This window comes from Neolamprologus brichardi, chromosome 11, assembly GCF_056152115.1.
Source record: "Neolamprologus brichardi isolate AB-2024 chromosome 11, ASM5615211v1, whole genome shotgun sequence".
Taxonomy (NCBI): Eukaryota; Metazoa; Chordata; class Actinopteri; order Cichliformes; family Cichlidae; genus Neolamprologus; species Neolamprologus brichardi.
In genome coordinates this window covers 26,047,504-26,072,927 of record NC_142114.1, presented here as the reverse complement: position 1 = coordinate 26,072,927, position 25,424 = coordinate 26,047,504, and the positions used below count along the sequence as shown (strand labels likewise).

General features: G+C 38.0%; 2 protein-coding genes across 3 annotated transcripts in view; one reads left to right on the top strand and one right to left on the bottom strand.

The window, feature by feature from the left end:
• Positions 1-1,046: 1,046 nt before the first annotated feature.
• Positions 1,047-3,895, top strand: LOC102786357 (macrophage mannose receptor 1-like). 2 transcript variants are annotated; one of them, XM_035908132.2, is made up of 5 exons: positions 1,047-1,083; positions 2,354-2,758; positions 3,069-3,410; positions 3,545-3,633; positions 3,762-3,895. In XM_035908132.2, exons 1-5 carry the CDS (start codon positions 1,047-1,049, stop codon positions 3,858-3,860), a joined length of 972 nt encoding a protein of 323 aa, XP_035764025.2. In that variant the 3' UTR covers positions 3,861-3,895. The 2 variants fall into 2 exon arrangements, with proteins under 2 accessions (XP_035764025.2, XP_087703959.1); XM_087847833.1 differs by having other exon boundaries at positions 3,545-3,697; positions 3,732-3,796.
• Positions 3,896-8,693: 4,798 nt separating this feature from the next.
• The window catches only part of agmo (alkylglycerol monooxygenase), a 48,153-nt gene continuing 31,422 nt past the window's right edge, over positions 8,694-25,424 (bottom strand). The window contains exons 11-13 of the mRNA XM_006791829.3: positions 25,010-25,092; positions 23,800-23,905; positions 8,694-9,268 (exon numbers count right to left, since the gene is read on the bottom strand). Of these exons, the coding sequence (XP_006791892.1) occupies positions 9,185-9,268; positions 23,800-23,905; positions 25,010-25,092 (273 nt within the window). The 3' untranslated portion in view covers positions 8,694-9,184. The remainder of the gene's footprint in view (positions 9,269-23,799; positions 23,906-25,009; positions 25,093-25,424) is intronic.

Below are 25,424 nucleotides of genomic sequence, written 5' to 3'. Positions count from 1 at the left end.
ACAGAAAAGTTCCTGTTTTTTCACAATGTAGTATAAAAAAATCTGTTTCTTTCTCTTGTGTCTACAGTAAAATAAGTAAACAAATAATTTATCTGGGCAATTAGACTGTTAGAACAATTTTTACTGTAATTTTTATACATTTATTTCTTACAATTTAAGTATCTAGTGTTGTATATTTTCAAAACACACGTCACAACAACTTTGAACTTCACCCCAGCATTAACAACAATAAGCTTTCATCAAATATCCCCAGACTTTAATTTAATTTATCACAACTTACCCAAAATTACCATGGACATGTCACCTGAAATCTACTTACCAGATTTTATAATTTACTTTAATTTCACCACTCCAGAGCCAATTTAACGGTTGAGATCTTCCATTCGGCGAACAGATAATTTATCCATCCATTTATTCATTCATTTTCTTTGAACAGGCTTGTTTTTACCTTTGCTTACCTTTAAATCTTTTTAGACCGGTCTCCTGTCTGCCTCATATCAGATCGCACCTTAAGGGTGGTCAAAACTCAAAAAATTTATCTTTATTTTACATTTCCGGAAATGGAGAGCTTTTAGGCGCTCTCATGCACCCACAGTTCTGAAAGCATTATAGCTACATGTGCATATATAGTTCTGCTACGTCACATATAGTTTCGATCAAAACAATCTGCTCAGTTTCCCTTTCTGTCTGCACCTTCTGTGGTCTGCAAAAGCATGCAGTTTCCTGTCAGCCTGCGACCTAGTTTACACTCAGAGCTGGCCCTCTCTTATTAAAATACATAAAAGAATATATAATCAGCAAATAAGCACTAAGAATATATATTTATTTATCAACAATAGTAATCTTTTTTTTACATATCCCCAAAGTAAACTTTTAAAGTCATTATTTTCTGACCTTATTCTCATTCTCAAAAGCATGTTATGTCATTCTTTAACTGATCAACACGTCAATCAGAGAAAACTGGAAACAAATGCAAAGTAATGCAAAAGCTCTAAAGTTGGTGTGTTATTTATACCTATTTCCTTCTCTTTACAGTGAAATCAGAAATGGGCTGTTTCCCAACACTGACTCTCCTCTTCTTTGGTAAGATCCCAAATTTGTATAATGGAAATGTGTGATTTGAATTGTAAAGTTGAAAAGGAAGCCATTTAAAACATATTCAATTATGGAAACAATGTGTCAGAAATAATTATATGTTTCATTTTATTAAAACTTTGAGGAGGTGCAAAGAGGTGAAACAATAACTTGATACTGAAACTCCTTTTCCAGGCATTATATAAACCCCTACAAATGATCTTCTAAAGCTATACCTTTGACACTGTGCATAACATGAACTACTCCCATGCAGACACTTCCTCAACTCTCACTCATAAATTTTCAGGGACAAGAACTTCACGTCTCTCTTTTATGAGCAACTGCTCTGCTCCATGTGTCTGTTTCAATGGAGAGCTGCAGAGCACACACAAACAAGTGTTGAGTAAGAGTAACCTACTTTTATGAGGAACTTACATTAAAGGTTTACTGCCAGTAAATGTGATTAAAATTATGGCACTACCTACCAAGAAAAGTGGCCTGTTGGAGTGCTTTCATGCTACTAAAAAACAACAACACACTTTTCAATTTAGCTTACAAGTCAATTAAGCCAATATGGGAAAAAATATTGTCTCTCTTTTGAGTCCTTGTCACTCTTGCTTCAGTATTTTGGATCAGCTGAAGGTTGTGAAGAGATATTGTGTAAATGCAAAAAAGCAGTCCAATATATTTGTTTAATATGCACACAGAAGGATATATACTGGTGAAAAACGATTTCAAGATTCCTCACAGTGTTACAGTGTTGGCCATTGTTATTTGAACTGGAATCCATAAAAGAGACCAAAATCAAGTCTGCAGGAGCAACTTAGCGCTGAGTTGCTAAAGTCTAACATTGTGTCTAAGCTCTGACTGAAAAGGTAAATATGCCATGGTTGAGATAAACTTGAATTATTGTTTCGTCTTCAGATAATCGAGTAGTTATGACCCATTCATGACCCCAGCAACAAAGTAAAATATGCTGTTGGGATATGTTTAAAAATAAAAATGTTTTCAATCACAAAAACTGTATGCAGATACTTAAATCTCAAATATAATGACAAACACTGAATTCAATATTGATCATATAACATTTGGTCATTACTGCAACATTACTGCCCTCCTTTAGCAGTTTTTATATTAGTAGACTGGTACCCTGTGTAGCCTGTCAATGTAGTTAAAAAACTGTAAGGGCAAAAAGAATCTCTAATGTTTGTTTTACCCTTTTCTTGTGTGTACTGTGAGGAATCTAATACTACTTATACTATCTATTATCATTGTTAAGGATTTAGTCTCTGCTCCTGCTCAAAGTTCCCTCCTCGTGAGTACTACTACGTTGACAAAACAATGAGCTGGAACGATGCTCAACAATACTGCAGAGAGAAGTACACTGACCTGGCCACCATTGAAAGCATGGATGATATAAGCAGGCTAAGTTCATCTTTTTCCTACGACTGGGCATGGATTGGACTGCAGGATGACCCTAAATCCTGGAAGAATACGTTAGGCAATGACACCAACTCTTGGAGATGGGCAATAACTGGTGAAACGAGCAAAATTGATTACCACAACTGGGACTCTACCGAACCCGATTATTATCGCGCAAAAGAAACTTGTGTGATAATGGGTCTTGGAGGAAAGTGGTACGATAAAAACTGTGGTGAAATCAAAACTTTTGCTTGCTACAATGGTAAGAAAATATTTTCATTCATGGATTTCACCTACTGACCTGACTACTGACTTCACCTGCATTTTTCACTGGCAGATTTGACAGAAAGCATCACTGAAGATTTGCTGTATAAAATATAAGAAAAACCTTAGCTCAAAAAGTTTGAACTTATTGGAAAACATTAAATTGATTATCCAAAACTTGTAATCATTCACTGCAATGCTAACTGATTAATATCCCTAATAAATTGAACATATATTATCTGCCATGGATGCTTAAACACTTGCTTCATGCGTTTCCCCCTCACTGGTTCATTTTCTATCTGCTACAGTTACAGAGCAAAACAAGAAAAACTACATGTACATCTCTACTACAAAAAATTGGACCTCTGCTCGAGAACACTGCATAAAACTAAGCATGAACTTGGCAGTGATCGAAAACAGTGAGGAGAACGCTGAGGTCAATTCATTAAAACCAAACAGTGATGACATTTGGATCGGTCTGTACCGAGTGCCATGGACCTGGTCTGACATGAGTCAGAGCTCCTTTAAAAGCTGGCGAAGTTCCAGCCCAAATAACCCTCCGGGTAACCAGCATTGTGTGGTGGAGAATAACGTCCACGTGTGGGATGACGACATATGTACAATAAAATATGTTTTCATTTGCCATCAAGGTAAATGTTCAATAACACACACACAAAACAAACAAACACACACATAAAGAAAACTTGTCCTGACTAACCCTAACTCCTGTTTCTCAATTTGTCAAAACTTACTGTTATTTTATAACAACATGTTTCCTTCTAAGTTGCAAAGTTGAGGACGGCAGTGAAGCTGAAGTTTGTGACTGATGTTGACTTAAGTGACTCTGCAACTAATGCCCAGATCCTCCAGCAGGTAAAATCCTTGTTTTTGTTTCTGGAAAAAAAGCAAACAAACAAACAAAAACTGAAAGAGCAATGGATAAATATACTGACTTAAAGAAAATGATGAAACCACCTACGTATTTTTCTATTCTATCACAGCTAAGAGCCAAACTAGCAAGTCAAGGATTGACTGATTTCAAGCTGCAATGGAACATTCAACCCAAGAAACAAGAGAACAAGGAGAATAGTGAAACTTAGAGAGACTTGGGGTGCTTTGGATCATTGCTCAGCCTTATAACTCAAGTGTGCTAAAGATTCAGGGCAGAAATTGATGATCAGACATTCTCCTGAAGGATTTTCTAATGTTTTAAAAAAAAAATTATTGTTATTTTTTCTTATGTTAAACTATGACAAGTCACCCAGTTACCAAAGCAGAAAAGCAGCCCCAAAGCATTACACTACTACTTTTGTTGATGTGATATTCTTTTTATGAAATGCTGTGTGGTTGTTTTTTGCATAGCACAGTAAAAATCTCCAGAAAGTTTAACTTTCGTCTCATTAGGCTAAATGGTTTGATAAACAGTTTAATGATTTTGAAACCTTAACCCTTTAAAACCGGTCAGAGCAGGCACGCTCTGTTTTGCGTAACTATTTTTAAATCCCGGTAGCACTGCAACCACGTAAGCTAGCGCAATAATTTTTTTTGCATATGAAACCCGAGGAGTTGTACTTACATCTTATGCCATCAGCTTGTCCTCGGTCACAGTTTCCTTCCACATAAAGCTTTGCAAAAACTGCATAAAAAGCACTTGCAGCAACAAAAACATAATATTCCAGAAACACGCTTTGCCGATCCGATCAGCTGTTCATAACACTTGTCCGCCATTTCCTGGCCGAAACCGGAAGTGACGTCATTTTCGCGGAAATGTAGTTTTTTTTACTATCAGGGCCTCATGAGCCTATACTGGTGTTTTTAAAAATTATCTTTGACTTTATGACTTTCTGTGTCGTTTCTGGGATGCTTAGGACTCATATTGCACTGCTGGAAATAGTTTATTTTGATGCATATGCTGCTTTTTTGCAAATTTGCACTATAATATTTATTTTCGTTTTTCCTGCAGTATATAAAAATTGGTGTATTTCAAAAGTAAAACTATGAAGACACTCAAAATAAATTTCCTGTGGTGGGAAACTATTTTGTGCAACTTTTTTGTATTTACAGTTTTGAGGGATAAGCTTCTTAAATTTCTCTAACTAGAAATAAATGTTAAAAAAACAAAAACGATTTTCAATTTTTTTGTAGTTTATTGCACTTTTTTTTTTTTTTAGATTTTTTTAGATTGTAATTATTATGCACTTAATGCATACATATTATTAAAATCTGGGCTATAAAAGTTGTATTGATGTATAGCAACTTGAAATTCTCCCAAAAATGGCACTACAGCATGTAAAAATATAATATAAGCTCTGGCAGACTTGGTTCTATGGTAGGTCTTAAAGGGTTAAATACTAAATTGACCTTCGGTTTTGTTTTTATCTGATATGGTTAAATGTGAAATGTCTGACTTGGTTTTGTTTGATAAACAATTTGGTGTTTCTGAAGATAAATATTAAATTGACTCTTATGTTTTGTTTGTTATCATCAGTCAGTAGCTAAAAGAATTAACTGGTATTTGTTGTATGTTTATTTTTTGAATTTGTGATCCTTCTACTGATTTGCAATTTGTTGTTATCAGTTAATAGCTATAGAGTTAACTGCTAATTGGGTTTCTATTCTGAGTTTCCTTTGAGTTGATTTCTGATATAATTAAACAGCCATGAAATTAACTGGTATTTGTTCATATTTGCCTCTGCACTTTGATCATTATAATTGACTTTGTTATCAGTTGTGATCAATTTACAGCTATAGAGCTAACTGCTAATTGGTGTTGTATTCTGATTCTCCCTTAAATTGATTTCTGACATCAGGAAACAGCTATAAAGTTTGGCATTTGTTTTCATGTCTGTTTTTGAATATTGATCAGTTTAATTTGATATTGTTATCAGTCTGTAATCAGCTGAAAGCTATAGAATTTCCGGTATTTGTTTCTGATCCTTGCAGTTGATCTTAAGATTAATTTTTATTATCAGTTGGTGACAAGTTGATAGTCTTGGGGTTAGTTTTTGCTTTTACATTTGATCTTATATTTGATTTTTGTCGGACTGATAAATGTTAACAGTTCTAAATTAACTGCTATTCTGTTTATGCTGTATAATTTTCTTTGATTGACTCTTATCTGTTTAATGTGTTGTTAACTGAGTGAATCAATTCCTCAATTCATTCTCATATTTGTTTTGTTTGATTCTGAAATAATTACTGTTAAGTTTATTGATAAATCAAATCTTATTATGTTTGATTAATTTCTTATCAAGTCTTGTTAGAGATTCTTTTTGAGCTAATTCCTAATTTTGGCATGGTTGATCTCATCTTTTATTAGTTTAATACTGTGTTTTTGTTTTTGAATTAATTACCAGCTGGCTTGAATAGTTGTGATTTTGCTTGCTTTGAATTAAAATCATTAAGTTTGCAGTTTTTATTTTCAGTATTATTTTATTGTTAAAACTGATATTTGCAATTTCGGGAAAAGAGAAAGGCATTGCTTTATCATCGTTTCAAAATAGAGGTTGAGTGTCTAATTCTTAGTCATTGGTGACGTTGAATTTCAGTTTCGGTTTCAAAGAATAAAAGAAAGACATAATAATAATTAGACCTGGGAGTAAGGGAGCCCTTGTTCCTAGAAGAAAACAAAAAACAGATTTCCGTCAGTTGTTCCGTTTGTCACATCTCCAATGGTTGTACCAGTTGTCATTAACGTGGCTTCACTCCACATCAGCCACGCCGCTTTGCCAGCTAAAACACCGGTGTCGGCACATAAGGACGCTGTCATAGCCTGTCAACCATGTTGATTAGCTGCGTATATACGAATGTGAATCGCATCATTGGCTGGACTATGGGATAAGGCGTCGTTCTAATCCCATACGGGAGCAGCCAGTCACTTGAGTACAGAAGAAGACAAGAAGAGATGTGAAAGGTGACAAGGGGAATAAGGTGGTGCAGCCACCCAAGAACCATTTTGAGTGACTTAAGAAAAATAACAACATCAAAATCTGCATTGTTTTTTCGCCTGACTCGGCACAGCCATGGCGCGATGTTAGTGATGACAAGTCAGGAGCCTCCTTGAATAAACTTATCTTGGATTGGGAACAGGACCTTGCGTTGCACTAGGATCTCTTTGGGAAACCAGTCGTTGAAACTGAAGTCCGTTCCTCCCAGCTCCCAGCCACAGTTCTTCACCAGCTCTTTTTGTTTGAAGTGTTCAAATTTAGCCACAATCGGTCTGTGTCTGCGTGCATCAGCTCATCAACCTCCCAAACAATGGACACGATGGAAGCGGATGTTTTTAACTACATATTCCGAAGTTTGAGGTGAGTCTGGATGAAATGACTCGCTGTTGTTTTGGGGTCCTCTTCTGCCTTCTCTGGTACTCATGAAAACACCAAGTTGTCCTTCACGTGGTGCTCGATGACAGTTTCTTAGACTTAAAAAAAATAATTTCTTCTGAGATCCGGGCAGTTCCCTCAGTGAGGGATTTCACAGACCTGAATGTTTCCACCTGCTGCAGGCGTAATGCCATGGACTCGGGCAATGCCTGAAAATCTTTATGGAGGATTTTGAGGATGGCCAGGCATGCGTCAAAGCTTTTTTCTTTTTTTTTTGGATGGCAGCATGTCCACTACGTTGCTGTTGTGTGATGAAGCTGGCTTTGTTTCGAATACAGTTACATTGTTACATGGTTTCCCCAAAACAACACACTCAAAATACTGTCCAAGTGTCACAGTTTGTTTGGAATCATGTCTGATTTTCGTTCCACTTCTCACGTGTCCACCACTTTGTGTTGGTCTTTCATGTAGAATTCCAATAATATTGATTCATGTTTGTGGCTGTAATGTGACAAAATGTAGAAAATTTCAAGGGGGCCGAATACTTTTGCAAGCCACTGTAATTCCTGTTGTTGCCTTAAAAGCCTTCAACGAATAATCTTTCAGAAAAAAACATTAGTAGCTAAAATGTTTTCAGTGGTGCGCCATGTTCAATGATGCAGAGATTTCACCGTCTCTCACGATACTCCAACATCGCTCTCTTCACTTACCTGTCGCCCTTCCCTGCTCTGTCTCAGCTCTTAATCTAATTGAGCATCTGTGAGATCTGCTAGAGAAACAAGAACCATGGAGGCCCCCCAGATTTTTCAGCAATTAGAGCTACAGTAGCTTGTCTGTAAGATCACACCACATGGGCCAGCCTTTGCTCAACACGTGCTTCAGTGAGCCTTGGCTGCTCAAGACCCATTGCTGGTTTACCACTTTTTCTACCTTGGTCCCTTTGATAGATGCTGACCACTGCAGACCAGGAACACCTCACAAGAGCTACCATTGTGGGGTAGCTCTGACCCACTCATCTAACCATCACTATATGGCTCTTGTCAGACTCTCATACACTTACGCTTTTTCCCTTTTCTAGCTTTTGCTTCTTTAGCTTTCATTCAACATTAATTTAAATGCACACTTTTCATTTGGATCACCAGATACTTTCATGACTCTGGCTTTAAGGTGACTTATGAAGCTTAAGCAGCAGCCAGATGAAAATAAAAAAGAATTTCCATGCTGAAAATGTTGTACTGATGTGGGGTTTTTGTCTTTTAAATCAAACAAGCACTCCGATAAGGTGGTTGCTTTCTTTGATAAGGCTTGCTTTCATTTACTCAACCTCAAGCTTTTGATAAATGCCTTAATGTCAAAACGCTGAGCAGGTGTCTCTTGAGAACAAGATGTTTGATTGAAAAGAAAAACTATGAGTGATGACAGCACCATCTGCTGTGGACTGTTTGTCACTCCCACACAAGATCTGGAGGTTGGGAAGAATAATTCACATGACTAATCTGATGTTTCAAAACTAAGTTAAATCTGACAAGCTGCACACCCTCTAGAATCTTTAAGACATTAAAGGAGTCTTACATAAGGCAATGCTTTATTTAATTGAGCAAAGAAAAAAAACAAACACTGTGCAATGTTGTGCAAAAAACTGAAACTCAGATGCAAGATTAACATTCATCAATGAGAACATTTGTTTAAAAAAAGTATATATATATATATAGTTGCATAGTAACTGATGTGAAACAACAGAAAATAAACGTGATTATTTTGAAGTTAAGCGAGTTAGTTACTGCAGCACCACTTGAACACATTTTAAGGCAAAAAATATGACTTCATTAAACAGAACGAGTTGTTTTGGAGAACGAAAACATATGCTGAGCACCTTGCCTTGAGTTGTGACAACCTTTAAGATGAACCTTGAAGTTACTTATAAAATTTTGTAAAAATTAATCAAGCAAAAAATAGTTTTATCTTGAACATATAGATATCAGTACTACATAAAGTGATGCACAGTGTTTAAAATGATTAAAATCATGATAATATGGAAATTATTTCAGCAATGACAATGCCAAAGGTTTTCCATCCATCACTTTGTGCCATCTTGAGCTGGATCAGTTAGCCTTCTTCTTGATGCCGAGCAGCTGAGAGACGATGCTGTGCAGAGCCCAGTACAGCAGAGAGATGGAGACAAAGGCCTGGACAAGTTTGACAGAGGTGGTTAGGATCAGAGACTCGAGTTGATCCATTTCATTCAAAATGACAACTACCGCAGTTTGTTAATACTTGTGTTAAGATTACCATTACCACCAACATTACTGGGAGAAAAAATTAAAAAGCAAACAAAAAAACTAAAAACTTGCAACTGCAGTGCGGTGCTATCAAAATCACAGTGAAATCTGATCAAACTTTGACTAGAAAACAACTCTGTAAAACTTCCTGAGCTCACCGTCTGACTTTCTATTTACATAAATGGACGTAACAAATGATTTAGGGAGATTATGTCATTGATCAATTTTTTTAAAATTGTGAATTATTGATATGGTCGCACTTTCAGGCCACAAGACTGCAAAGCTTATTGCAAAACAACTCCATTGTTGTGATTAATATCATGTAAGACTAAGAAAATGTTTACATTTGATAACTTTCGCATTCAAATTTGATTAACAATTGTGCCCAACAGAACTCTTGTGCCTCAAAGAACAGCAACATTTTACGTGACTGGGATCAAGCTGTGGTTATCGCTAGTGGATGGATTCAGTTTATGTATACAAGTTATAGGGCATGATGGTCTTGGAATGAAAACTAATTTATTTGTAATGTAGCGGTAATACAATTGTATAGGTGCTTGACAATATACAGAGAGTATGTTGTATGTTATGTAAATGTTTTCTTCATTTGGTTTATGAGCTACAAAAAACGTCTCCTCCACTTAGAACTATTTGAGCACTGAAAGTACTATAAGCTGTATATTTGCTCACTTTTGTACGTACACATGCTCTTTAATTTACAAAGCTTAAGTGTAGCCTATAAAATGTTGTGCTGTCACAAGAGTTAAAAACATAGATAAAAAAAATAACATTTCTATTACAACATGATGTTAAACTGTGAAAGCAATGCTGCAACTGAAAGAAAACAGACACTTCAGATGCAGCCAGTCTCAGGATGATGCAGAAAGTAGGCTTAGAGGTTAAGAAGCAGGGCTTCTCCCCCGATGCTCTCACAACAGGGTCACAAGGGTCACAGCCATGGGGAACCTTGCTATTCAGAGAGAACGAAGGGGGGCTTTGCCCAAAACAGCCCTTGCCTCCACTCCTCACTGGGTTCTGGCTCATAAACTGTATCCTACATTGCAACTCAAGCCAAAATCAGACCGTTGTCCATCATAGGCAAAAAAAGGCCAATAGGGAAAAAAAAGCCCAATTTCTTCCTGGACACAGCTGTTCTCCTCAGAGACAGAGAGAGGACGTACAGCACAGACCTCTCTCTGCTTTTCCACCTCTCGCTACCTGCTCTGAGAACAGCCTCCCTGCTTCCTGCTGAATAAACCACTGGATGAAACAAAAGCAAAGAAGGGACTTGGAGTGTGATGATAGATTCAAACCAAAGTCGCATTCATTTTTCAAATGAACACCAATACTTGTGATTTAAAAAAAAAAGTATATAAGTATAAATTCTATATTATACAAGTGCCTATGGGAAGCAGTATAAAAAAATAGATTTGAAGAGAAGGTATCAAACTTTTTCCACACTACATTTAATTGGCAGCTACACCACCAAGGGTTTTCTACAAAACGTGTTTTGACACAAACAGATTAAACCATCTAACAGTATATAAAGTAGATAAAAATACTTATAGCTTTGCCATCTAACATTAAAATGCTGCCGATACATTTATGAGTAGTACTACTGAAATAAAAACATACATACATTCATACAAACAACTTTGAATTGATTTACTCTGGAGAACATTTGTAAAGAAGGGTATTATCATTTTTTTTAAGAACCTAAAACTAACTTTTTATAACGCAATGGTAATATTAGTTCTATTTAGTTCATTAAAATGTAATTAAGAGAAATAATTGGTCACTGACTCAAAAAATAATAATAATAATGAAGTGTTACTGTTAATTATAATATCTATCTTCATAAAGTCGAGTAACTGATAAAAAATATCTGAATGTAAGTCAGAGGAAAACTTCCTTGAAACTGCAGAGACTTATTTTTAATGTGAGCATTTTGATCAGCGTAGTTCACCTCGGATATACAAACACTGATCAGCAAATCAGGAACACAACACATATTTTGGTAAGTTGTAAGAAAACACTTTCTGATAACAACACTTCAGCAAAAAATAAAAAATAAAACTAAATTTACTGCTACATTTATTTAAGTAAAAGACAAAAACATGCAATAGACAAACTATCACTAAGTGAGATGTTTTCAGTTAGGTTCAGTGTGTTTTTGATAAGGCTTGAGAATCATGTAGAAACTCAGAATAAAACAAGAAATGCACCCAGATTTTAAATCAGCGATCTGCCTCTGCAAAATATCGGGTAGAGGTATTTCAATAGTTTCAACAACTCCCAGAAGGAAAAACAGATGGACGATTACAAATCAGTAAAGCTGCATTGTGTTTGTCTAAGATGGATTGAGATCGAGAGCAGTATGCAGAATTGGCAGAACCTCGCAAATCACATTTTACTCAAACTAAGGACCGAAACATGACAGAGGTTTCTATCAAAGCCGCATGTTGAGGGCACCAATTTTTCCCTGTTCCCATCTCTCCGTTTGAGCCACTATGCTACATGTATATGGAGTCTGTAGGAAATCCATGTGGGACAGATTACATAGTGGAAGGAAGCAGGTTTGATCATCTACAAATAAGCACTACGGCCAGACACCACCGACTCCCAAAGTAGACATCTCAGCAGATCGACTCACACTCACTCAGTTTGGGGCAGAAAGCACTTAGTTAAGGGTAGTGATTCAAGGAGCCACTAACATGTGGTTCTGTAGGTTTTTTCTTGTTTCTTTGTTTACCTTTGCTTATTCCATTTCAATACCAGGCTGGTTAGAAAGTAGTCACGCTCCCAGCTCCACTAAGAAATTGATGCACACCACATGTTTTGCTCAAAAGCAGCTCAGTTACTTCAAGATGCCAGTTTATTAGATACCATAAAATAGTCTAGTATTACTCTATCATAGTCCAATATGTTATGTAGTATAGTGGTAATGTTTAAATATTCTTAATAAGGATGCTCAGCTGTAGCTTCTGATTTGTATAAACTGCACCGTGTTACAAAAATAGACATTTGTCATGTCATGTTTTTGTTTACCTAAATTATCAATGAGATCAGATAAATAATAAAAATGCATCTCCCTGAAATGTAACTGGATTCATTGAAAAACTGTTTTCTTCACTTGGCTAAGCTATAGCCAACTTGTTTTTGGCAATAGCTTAAAAATTCAGAAACTACAAAACTAAAATAGGGATGAAATGAAGCGTGGCGCCCCTTTGTATAAATTTCAAGTCTGCATAAACATATAGATTAGTTGACATCTAAAGCCATGTAACACCTATTGTGTGTCTCTTTCAAGCTACATTTAATCACGATTAACCAACTTTACTGTAAGTAAACAATTATCTCTACCTGGATAACATTTTAGTGCTTTACTCTCAGTGAAATGTCGCTTCAATGTGACCAGTTCCCACACATGTATTGGCCTTGAGAACCACACTCATCCAACACCATATTGAGCTGGGTCCTTTTGGGTGCCGCTGATGGATATTAAGCATGAAGGAGACATTAAACACCCCAGGGTGCGCCTTAGTGTCCTCTAACAATAACAGTAACAACCTTCCAGCCTTCAGTGGGTTAACATGGCGGAGTCTTGCTGTTCTCCAATGCAGCTGCACTCGTGATTGAAATGAAAACAAGGCAGAATGGCTGCTGTCAGACGTGTGATATATGACCTGTAATGGGATGTTTCCAGAGCTCCCTCTCCATATGGCTGCCTACAGTCCACCAGACCTGGACTGAACTGCATCGGAAAATTATTCGGAGCTTTTTTGTTTGAAACTGCCTGTGTGGGTGTAGCGTGCTACATCAGGACATTGCTGAACTGGTGAAAATAAACTATATAAAATTCTTGTTAATAATCCAAACGCCACATTTCTAAAGACTTGAGAGAAATGAAATTACAGTTTGCATTCTGTTTGATTTGTTATAACAATTTGGTTAATTTTAAGTTTATATAGCAACTCTGTGCTGCTTGCCACGTACCAGCGCTCTAACGCAACTACGCCACATTTGATAGCATTTGTTATTAAACAGAAATGCAGACACAGGTGTCTGATTAGTTCACTGGTAAGGTGTTAATTACTGGAGGTTCATGCAGTGTTAAAAATGATTAACATAAGTTTCATATTGACATGAACACCCACTAAGATCAGAAAAAGCATCTTGAAGAGTCTGAATATTGTTACACGAATTTCTGCATTTCTTTACTTCAAACAAAAACATGGGAGAAATTAAGTTTCGGGGGTTTTAGAAAGAAGAAAGATTTTATAAATTGTGCAAATTTATGTACTGCATTTTATTTTTAAATACATGTATATAAAATATACACATGCACAGTATTATAGATTTTAGCCTGTCTTATATAAACCTTTATCAAGGGGAAATAGTCATTTGATCACATGGTCTGGAATGATGCAAATTAACAGTGACCTTTAACCATTAAAAAATTCTGGTGGGACTATTCTGGGACTAGGAAAAATGTTCAAAGTTGCTCTCACATGGGTTCAATTAGCCCACAGGTTTTGTATATAGTTCATATGTACCTTTACCAAATATACGAGTAATAAAACTAATTAAAATGCCAAACATTGACGTCTTTATAACCCCGCCCCTCCCCCACATTTTACTCTTTCATATCCTCTTGTACTTAGTTCCAGTGTTTTTGCATTTTGTCATCTCTGTGTTATCTGATTTTTTTTAAATTATCCATTTTGTTTAACACCAAATCTTTTTTCTATTAATATTTACACACTTTCCATTACAGCTTTAACATAATTTTACAGTTGTAGTAGTTTACAGTTGTGGTAAATAATAGTTGAAGTTTGAAATTTACACTTGGAAGTGAACTAATCACCATTTTCATCTACAGAAGTATGGACACATGAGCATAGGTAGCTTTTTGTGCACAGTCCCACACAAGTACACCTGCACATATACACAAAACATGTGTACCGAGAGAGAGAGAGAGAGAGAGAGAGAGAGAGAGAGAGAGAGAGAGAGAGAGAGAGAGAGAGAGAGAGAGAGAGAGAGAGAGACACACACACACAACTTCCTGTCTGTTCATTATGAGCAGATATACAGTCTCTGTGCTGGTTGTTTGAGCAGACTCAGGAAGGATACGCCGAGCAGTTTAACGTCCCACCAGAGAGTGAGTGTAGTGCCTACGCTGTAGCGCTGCCATGAGAAATATCGCCGTTACACTCCCACGCACACACAACACAGCCAGACAAAACACATGTGAAACAGTAGTGGCCGCATGGCGAGGTGTAGCAAAACACAAAGTGGCCTGATGATATGCTAGTTTAGAGTGATACAGTTGTTTAGAACTTTTACTTTACACATCTGGAGAGCTGCAGTCATCTACCATGTGTCTCTTCGAAGGTCACAAGGTCAGCTACAACTCATCCAGACCACTATGCCTCATTGAAACCATACGAGAAAACCCAGAGGACACCAGCTTTCATATCTCTTCAGCACACTTCAGAGTCCAGCAGCCTGGCACTGCTTCAGCCTCAATAAGAGAAGAAGTCATCACCTCAGTATTAACCGTGGTTCCCTGGGTGGCCAGATTGGCTGGTTAATTGCTAAAGAGCACACTAGCCAGCAGGAAAGCAGAAGGCGAGCTATTTGGCAAAACTCCAGAAAAGGAAATGAAAGCAAAAACAGTGTATGGAGCAGACAGGAGGTTGTGCTCTTGCAAAATGAAGCCCCCGTTTGTGTTTTTATGAAGCCAAGAGAAGATGTTTGGGTCCACTGTGGATTAGCTCAATACATTCCTCTAAGAAGAAGTACACATGAATGAGCCTCCAAGGGCCTCTAAGACGTGTATCTTTACCCTGATTTCTTTAATCCACCCACTGACGTTTATAAAAATTAAAACAGTCTCTGTTGAACATTCCTACTGTGGAGTTTGGTGCCAAGTGCATCTCTACAGGCCTGAGCCACAAACCACTGGTACAGCAGCAAAACTTCTCTACAAATATCTACAGCCCAGTTTAAGTTTATTTAACTATGGCAATATGAAACAAAAATCAGACCTCTTCAAAAGAACACGTAAATCAGCAGCACAGATAACATTAAGGAATTTGGCAGCAATATGAAAGGAGGAGACAAATCTACCACGAGCCAGTAAGACACGTCCGTGCAAAGATGATAATTTGGTTTTCATAAGCAAAAATGAAGCTTTAGCTTCTGCAGAGGAAGAAGTCGATCATTTTAGGAAAGTATTAGTGAGTTTGGTCACCTTTGCAAGCAAGTCACTGTCTCAGAGCTTCAAGACCTTCATCTTTACAGAGAAGGATTTGTCCAACAAAAACTATCTAAGAATGATAAGTGGCTACTGCTGAGACTTTGGCAAAGCAGTAGAAAGACTTCAGGTCCTGTATTAGCTCTTTTCTGTACACAGCAACTGACATGACTTTCTGATACCGTTTATGTGCTGTACATTTTTTAAGACACATCACTGTCTTTCTCCTCCATTTGCCCAGTTTCCTCATGTTCTTAAAGGACACGCTGCACATCACATAACAGCACGCCAAGTTTTCATCTAAATAGCTCTTTGGGAATCATCACGCTGTTGAAAAAATGCTATTTTATGACTGCCCAACTGTTATCTTTGGCAAATGTGATGTAGCAACAGCCTTAAGATAAAATTTGAAATTTGTTTGAGTTAGGTGCCTTTTTATGTTTGAATGAAAAATTAAAAAATCCGCTGAAAATGATTGGGTAGAAGGAGCTGACTGGAGTTAGAGAGCAGCTAGTATCCAAAGAAAAGTTGAAAGACCATCACAAAAAATATATTATTGTTATTATTATTATCATCATCATCATCATCATTAGTCTGGCTCATTGAAAGGTACAAGATTTTGATTGGTTGTGGTTACTATAAACCACATTATCAACAAGCTGCTGCACACAGTCAGCATGCCTGTGCAGTGCAATGTGTCACATTTTGAGTGGCCAAAACCAGGTCCATGTCAATTATATGATTGTAAAAGTGCAGGTGCACGCTTGAATGTTCGGACCCCAGCATGAGAAACATGTGGCGGGTGTTAAAATGTGGATTGGAGATTTTGGTTTAAGCGGTAAATAAGGACTCAAACAAAGTCTGAAAGTTCCACATGAAGTTCCAAGAAGAAAAATGCTGTTGGCAAACAGACCTTTTTGTTTTTTAAAAAACACCTTTTTAATTGTCAGGGTAGAAAATATTGATTGAGCCTTAGTTCATGCAGTTTGTTTTGTGACCGGACAGCAGAGAATGTGCTTATTGTGGCTTCTCTGATAGCAGCCACTCAAACTTTTACAGCCTCAGATTTGAAGACTTTCCAAACTTGAAACCCCCCCCCCCCTGCTCACAAATCCTGGCAGAAGGAGACATTTTCCAGCTCACTTCAGGCAAAAAGCTGTAGCTTGAACTACTAAGGAAAAAAAAAATACACCACAAAGAATTTTACTACAAAATCAGACGTGTGATTGTTAGCCAGTAATCCAATGAAAGAGAGATTAATAAACTGAGTCCTGAGTGATGAAAGCTTGCACTGCGATAAAGATAGCTAAATTAATATGCTAAGCCTTCATTCAGCACTATCGAAACATTTTACAGTATAAAACTTTAATTTATTTTGAACTTTAAACCTTTTATAATTTGTAATGTTTTGAATTTGCGAGCAGACTTCTTTGGAAACCGGCATTCAAGTTCTCTGAAATCAGCTTTCGGTGCCTTTTAGAACAGGGAGAAACCACGTGCACACATCAGAAGAGTTTTTGTCAGGTTCAATCAGGTTCACACGCTGGCTCGGAAGCTATATCACAAACTGAATGACCCATGAATTAAAGGACAAATAGGAATACAAATTTAAAAGAAAGCCACTGTGGACCAGAAAACCTGATACTGCAAAAGCCAAACTAAATATTCCTAGAAATCTCCCAAAGGTCCACTTTCTGTTAGATTTCCATAACTTTACCTGGCAAGTGGTTTGACAACATAAACCAAGTGGTTACTCTTTGACGGGCACGATCCCCTGCACATTGAGTGATAATATTTCACACTGTGTATGCTCGACCACCCCGCTGTTTACTCCAACGGAACAGTCCTACCCAGCATTTCTCTTTCAAATCCCTCCATTTTCTCCCTGGGAGGAGATTTCCTTTCCTTTTCCATTCCTGCGAGCTCTCAGATGATGTCATGCTCGCCGAGTTTCCACAGCCCCAAACAAGCCTGTTAACCTCAGCACTGCCTCTTGCCACCACACATTCCTGCTTCAAAAGAAGAGACCGCTAACCCCTCGCACCTGAGTTTCGTCCAGTGGAAACAACACAGCGACCTCTCACCGCCGACTGCCTTATCTGCTCACTCATGGCTGGGATGGTGGGAAAGCCGGGGTGTGAGCTGTAATTTTTAAAGACAAGTATGGTGATTTGTTGAAGATAAAGCGAATGTGTGTTGAGGCGAAGCCTTTGTGTTTGACATGAACTTAATAATATTGTTGTGACCTCTTCATTTATCTGCGGAGCACCTCATCTTCCCGTTTAGTCTGACAGAAAAAGGATCTGAGAGATTGGCAAGTGGGATCAGCAGGAGAACGGAGAGTGAAAATCCTAACGGGTTTAAAAACATTTTTTACATGTATACGTTTTGGAATCAAAGGCATTACACAGATTTATTTTTCCTTCAAGAGTCAAACCCGCATGAGCTAATAAACGACTTAAATTCTTTTATTACAAGGAAACATTTCAGTCACTGTAAAAGAAAAGAGAAGCAGACAATAATAAAAGCATCTCTGGCTTTTTTTTATTATTTTAGTTGGATGCCTTTTTAAAATTTTACATCCATCTGCAGCTATCAAGAATAATGAAGGGGGAAAAAAAGAATTGTAAACAAAGTTGTTGTTTTTATTTCTTACTAAAACCAAAAAACTGGTTTGAGCCTGGCAGGTGAATTTTTATGAGCTCTCCTCTTAAATTGCTGTTAGTGGTCTTTGAGAGAATCGTTGCATAATTACTCTGGGATACAGAGTGTCCACGATCTGCTCTGTGGCCTGTTTTCTTGTGCCTTCAGGCAAAACCAGAGGCCCACACAGCATAAAACCATGTGTTACATCACTGTGCACATGCCCCACCCACCCAGCCACACTGCAAACACAGAAATATAGGTGATGCAAAGGGTAAAAGAATAAAGTAAAATGTTTGAGGTCAAACATATAGCTTTTAGGTGATGACATCCTCAAGTGCACAATGTTGTGGTTAAATCGATTAAATGTTTAGTTATTTAGATGATCAAATTACTGATTTAAGGAAATGATCATTTAAATCCATTTTTAAGCATAAATTACATATTCTCCAAATGCCACAGTTTGCTGCCTTTATGAGGTGTGATGAGAGAGAGAGAAAAAAAAAAAAAGAGTCCGCCCAAACAAACGCTTAAAAAAGAAAAACATTTTAACGTGACCCGTCTCCTTGTGCACCCCTGCACTGCCGCTATTTTTACTTCACCCTGAGAAAGTCTCATTTTGACCTCTTCAACTCGCACACCCCCATGCACGCCCAAACTTGCCCACTGCATCAAAACAGAGACTCTTTAGCTCATGTTTCAGTGTGGAGAATCGGAAATAATAGGAAGCAAAATCTGCTTCGTAGTGCTGGTTAGCAAAGGTTGTGTTGGTGTGACCAGAAAACCCAGAAGTGTGCTGTGACCAGTGTACAGTTATTCATAGCCTTCTTAAATAAATGTCACTCATTTCAAACCTAAATGATTAAACTGTGCAGCCGCAGCACAACAGGCTTTGTTTATTTAGATGTTTTAAAATTGTCTATCATGCATGGAAATCTGATAAGCTATCCAAGCTGACATTAATGTATAAATGATTTCTTAAACTCAGTATGTTGCGCACAATAACATGCTTAAATATTGACTGTAATTTAAACTTCTATTCTTCTATAGTTTGTGCACCAGAAAGACAAAGATTATACTTATAAGCTGCAATATTTCCTGGTATGTATATGTAATTAAAATTTTATTTAAATGACATAAATTAAAGCGAATTAAAGCTAACAGCACACACAAATACAAATAAATATTACATGCACAGAGAGCTAAAGCTTCCATCAGCCCTGGTTACCAGCTTAGTCTCCTCTGAAGCAGTGAGGCCGTCATGTGAGCCGCACAGACGTGGGTTTGGGCGGGCGAGTGGGCGGCTGGGAGCAAGAGGCAGCCCTGGTTTACAGGTCAAGCCTGCAGCTTTACAAGGGAAATCTCCAGAGCCACTATAAATACCACTGTGAGTTTTAAGGGTGCAGTATATCACACCACTGGTTTTGAAGGACCACAAACCGACCTAGTTTTTGTAGGTTTTTTTTTGTTGTACTTCCCCCTCCCCCTCTCTCAAATGTACAGTGAGTCTGAAGACAATTAAATGTGAATTTACCCCTTTTACATTTCGAGTGACTGTTAATTGATTGGCTCGACTTCAAAACGAGCCCTCCCTCTGTAACAAAGAGCCCGCCGTTCGCCTCACGCGTCAGATCCATATATCACTTAAGTACCTTAAAGTCTGGGGGTGGTTCAACCATATTCCCCTTTGCTGTAGTTCTGAACAAAGGGCACAAACATGTCAGGAACCATTTCAAGTAAATTGTGAGGATTTTCAATGAGCCCCACCTGCAAGCAAGACATTCATTCAGCTCAAACTGATGTACTATGACTTGAAATGAGGCCTAATGATTTGCTTAAGGAAACGGCTGCATAAAACTTACAGCCCTGTCAAAGTGACACAGCCGTGCAGCATGTGCAGCATAAATCACCCCGTTTCGTTGCTCTCGAGGTGATCGGTTATGCGCTTCATTTTAGATGAATTATTATTCATTCGGTTTTATTTCATTTTATGGTGAGAAAAAGAAAAGGTTGGAGAGCCTCGGGTTGTCATTTGAACACCTGAGCGCCACAGATGTGCAGTCAGAGGACATAAAAGCAGCGATTGCAAATCTCACGTGCGAATCTCATCAGCCAGCGCTAGTTAGCAGCAGACGACGTTAATTGGTTCCAGAAGTGTTGCTCTCATTCACACTAGCTGAGACGGCAAGAGGTGAGCGGAGGCAGAAAGCGGGAGGACGAAAAAAAAAAAAAAGCTGCAAGGGAGGGCAAGTAATGAGAGGTCAGCCGCCTTACAGTTGAGCTGCCAGAGCCAGAAAGGCACGCCAATTTTATGGTCAATTGGGCGACGCATCTGGACTCATAGATCACAGGGCTGCGAGGCTGGACTTAGCACCCAGCTCACACATTTCACACACACAACACAGACCACACAACACACACAATTACAGGCAAACAGGCTAGACGCACACAAACCGAAGAAACACGATACATGAGGCATATGCGCATTTAATACCGGAGCTTCACATATTTTTCCTCAATGATTTCATAAAGTAAGGATTTCTGAGTGCTGTACTGTGAAAATCATACCACTGTCATCTTAAGACATATAAGACATTTTTTTTCTGTCTTTTATTTCCAGTATTTTCCATAGTTAACAAGCTGGAATTAGGCTCCAAGTATATAATCAGACTGTGATGCTAAATAAAACTAGTTTCAACATGCACAGAGATAGAAAACATACTACCACCAGAGAAAGCAATTAGTAAGTAGCCTTAGAAAAACATGCTTATGCAATGATTCACTGTATACCCAGTCTTTATTCTACACCCTAATAACAGACTAATTAGCTGTTGTTGGTTGGACTTTGTGTTTAGACAGTTTCAATGTTGCATATAATGTATTTTGGACAAAAACTGGTTCTCGTTTTCATGCTGAACTATACTTTGATGGAGGGAATTACACATGCGGCCAAACACTATATCAAGTCAAATGAATAAAGGATTTCCACCACATGTAATTATGGTACTTTGAAAAATTATATGAAATAGTTTTTGGAAATTATTCAGAAGGTCACCACATTGAGAATGTGAATATCAAAATGACTGCTGGAAGGTATAAGTTCCCTGGAGTATGGGGTATTTAAAAAAAACCTAAATAAAAAGGTCATGCGATATGACTGGAAGCTCCAGAACAGCTACTAACCTGAGGTTAGTTTGTTTTGTCAACTGCTGTTTCCATGATCTTTGAACCTCGGCTGCTGAGCCAAAAGAAACATAGTAGTACAAACAGCTACAATTTCCTGATGAATGAGCGAAATCAGACTGCGGATGAACAACATCATGCCGTGTGATGAAAAGCTCACACACACACACACACACACGCACACATGTGAAAAGAGAACTCAAGGTAAGATTTTAGCCAAATTTAAATTTTTCTCTGTCAACATTGCTGCTTTTAAACATCCATTTTACCATCATGTTTTAGTGCTACTTTTTTTTTTCTTTTAGCAATAAGGTCATCGCATTTTGCTGATCCGGGCACTCGATTAATAAATCAGAATTCATTCTTTGTTTTAACTGGTAACCGCCAATATCTGCAGCTGAAAAAACAACTTCACTGTGGCTAATTAATGTTATTTCCAAGACTTGGCCAAACTACAAACTTAAAAATGGGTAAACATGGTCTCTGGGACCAGTGCATGTAGACACTCCATCGAAGATTGTTTAACTCGTGAAAGTGACAACACCTTTGTAAGTAATCTAGACGAATACCTCATTTTGAGACAGGGAAATGGCAGCTAGACAGGTGGCTGTTAAGTCAACAGTGCCACCATTATTGTTGCACAACAACTCAAGATAGTGATGATATCACAAAATCAGTAGATAAAATTAAACTAAATTGTTTAGTGGATCAAATGGGCAATGTGGACCAGTTACAACTTGCATATCAACTAAGAGCAAACATCATTACCAGGATGTATTAACACCATCAAAGGAATGCATAAAGACAGACCATTATTCACTAATAATCAATTCTGCTAAAAGAAAATGCTAAAGAAAGATGTTGCTAAACCAGCAAATGAACAGCCTTTGAAAAATGCAATACGTATTTGTAATCATAAATTTAGCAGAAACTGCAGTGACTCTAAAGATCAGGGTGCACAGTAGCACATTTTAACAAAGCAGCTAGTAATAAAACAATGTGTTACTTTGGAAAACAGCGAGAAGCAGCAGGAATGAGCAGACAAACTGCTAATTAAATATATAAATCCTCCATAGTTCACCTGTCTTATGAATTGTCACATAACTGCATCTGTGCAACTGACTCAGTCCAATTAAGCAGGTCTGATGGGGTTGCCACAGCAACAGAAAATATGTGTCATTAGCAGTAGCCAGCCATAAAGAGTGTTGAAGCCGCAGAGGCTGAGTTAGTTCCAGTTTGCTGTTTGTTTGTGGAAACAATACGAAGCCCTCAGCATACAGTTTGTGTTGATGTTAAGACCAGAGGAAGTTATGAGCGCTGCAGTGACCGACTCAGCAGAGCATTAGCGACTAATGCACAGTCTGCCTCAGCACTCGGCGAGCCTACGCTGTAACTTTAGGTTGGTTGCCACTTTAAAGCTGAGCTGCCATTTCCTGACACCACATAGAGTTGATCATGGAATATCTAAAGAATTTTCACAAACTGACTTGTTGCAATGGTGGCAACTGTTAAAAATACCACACTCAAATTCAGTGAGCTCCGTAAAATAACCTATTCTCTCACAAATGTTTGCAAAGGCAAACTTCATGGCTAGGTGCTATAAAATCCCCTGAATTCAGAGATTAAGAGATGTGGCCCGATACTTTTGCCTATGGTGTCTGTCGTGGCAGTCCTAGACAAGTTATGTCTAATAATCATTAAAAAAAGTGCCAAAAAAGCAAACGAACAGAGTTTTTCCATGAACTGTATGCTTGTTAATATGTGTGTCCTATACTGCAGTATACTGCAGTAAAAAGAGGCACAAATTCTGTAAAAGATTGACATCACCAACATCATCATTTGGTTTGTTTTCTGAAGCCTTGAGTTCGGAATTTGGGGGTATTGGGGTGGATCAGTGGACACTTCACTTGTCCATAGCAAGCAGTGCATTGCAATGTAACAAGGCTACAGATCTTACCCTGCATTATTGTCTAGCTTGCTTAGAATTGCTAAATTGCATTATCATGCTGCATAAGACAAGACTTGCAACTAGCAACATGGATTAAATAATCCTCAAGACAGAGCTCACAGATGTGTTTAAGTGTAAGGGCTTTTTTCTTCCCTGCGCACCTAACAAAGCACCTATTTATTATTTATATATTTATTCTTTTTAATATGAAATATCAGCCCATCTATTTTTAAAAATGCGGATTTAAGGTACTTTTGCACTGGCTTCACTTTCCAGATATGAACATCAATTCCATCTTTCATATACGGCACACATATTTGCTTATTATTTAAGTAGAATGAAAAGAAAATCTCAAGTCATGCTGCCTATTTTAAACTGCACTCCACACATTACAGCTGCACTTACCTCTGTAGGCACTGCCAGTGAAGGTGCGAGGGGCTTCATGTAGTTGTACTTCAGCAATGTCATCATGACGACACAGCGAAATAGCTCCAAGACAGCCGATGATGGCCTGAATGTAAGGACACATTAAGCAACAACGCATCACTTTGATGGAATAATTATATTTTAATGTGAGCTAATATCAACTTCTTGTGCTGATCAAATAGAGTTGACGAGGAGAGATTTGATTTGAGATTTATAATAATTATAATAATGGACTGGATTTATATAGCGCTTTACAATGCCACTATTCATTCACACACTGGTGGAGGCAGCTACAGTTGTAGCCACAGCTGCCCTGGGGCAGACTGACAGAAGCGAGGCTGCCATATCGCACCATCGGCCCCTCTGGCCAACACCAGTAGGGTAAAGTGAGAGACAGAGAGGCCGGGGATCGAACCGGCGACCTTCCAGTTACAGATGCGCTTCCCAACCCCCGAGCCACGGTCACCCCACTTTGAAGTCAGCTCCAGTGTTGTGGTACTTGCGTCGACTGAAGTTAATCTTACATTCACTCACAACAAAGCATGTATAGTAGGAGTGTGTCTTTATCCTGTTTCTGTTTCTTTTAGTGAATTTCACAGCTAAGTATACAGAGTTTTATTTGGTAACAATGAAGAGAAATGAAATGATTCAATGCAAGGTTCATAGTTTAGTTACTGAAAACAAGGGTACATACTACTGACCACCCCACAGTAATATTAATACTAATGTTCAGACCTTTAAATCTTGGCTGGCAAAGACCTATGGCTCCCAGAGATTCTTTGAGAGTTTTTCTTTGATTCGTTCTTGGACCCCAAAAGAGGTTGGACTGTCTAAAAGTAAGCCATTTTCAGAATCATTGAGTTTAAGATGCAAATACATTATTAGCAATTAGCAGCTCAGAGGAGAATAAAGAACAACTGAAGAAATCTAAACAGATAAGTACAATCAACTTGGCATTTTTACTTCAATGCTAATTTTAACAGTCCACATTTTGTATTCCTTCAAATTCAGTCTTTGGATGATTGCCACTCAAAGCTCGAGAACCTCTACCAAAGCCAGAATAGTTCTCCGTCTTGCTTTTCTCTAACCTTTTCCCCCCCGAAAGACATTTTAACTGTTTAGTCTAATTTTTTAAATCCTCTAAAAGTCTCTTTGAAAATGAATCCATAACGAAATGTCTGTACTGTACCTCTGGTCGATGAGGAACCCCAGAGACGTGAGAGTGAGCAGAACGTAGCCAGTCATACCCAGAATAGTTAACTGGGACAGTATCTAGGATTGAGATACATTTGCATACCATGAGAAATGCGGTCAGGAAAAAATACATTAGATTCAAACCCTTAAATCAATATCATGGCCGGTCAAGTTACGATCACGGGAGACCTTACTGGGAGAGCAGTCATAAACCGCAGAGCTGTAATGCCAACCAAAACATGTCTGACCTTCGGAATAAGTGTACTGGCACACACGATATGCTGCCTCTTACTTTACACTGACATGCCTAGTTTACATAGACGCTCTAATCATCCCAGATGGGTCTTGACAGGGGACTTGACCACAGTTGAAGAGACTGTAGTTTGAATCCCCTAAATGGAGCCAAAACA

Excerpts from the sequence above, each read along its gene's own strand:
- LOC102786357 (XM_087847833.1), top strand. The coding sequence starts at position 1,047 with ATGGGCTGTTTCCCAACACTGACTCTCCTCTTCTTTG. Across the intron at positions 1,084-2,353 it reads ACTGACTCTCCTCTTCTTTG|GATTTAGTCTCTGCTCCTGC; the intron begins GTAAGATCCCAA and ends ATCATTGTTAAG. Across the intron at positions 3,698-3,731 it reads ACAAAAACTGAAAGAGCAAT|CCACCTACGTATTTTTCTAT; the intron begins GGATAAATATAC and ends AAAATGATGAAA.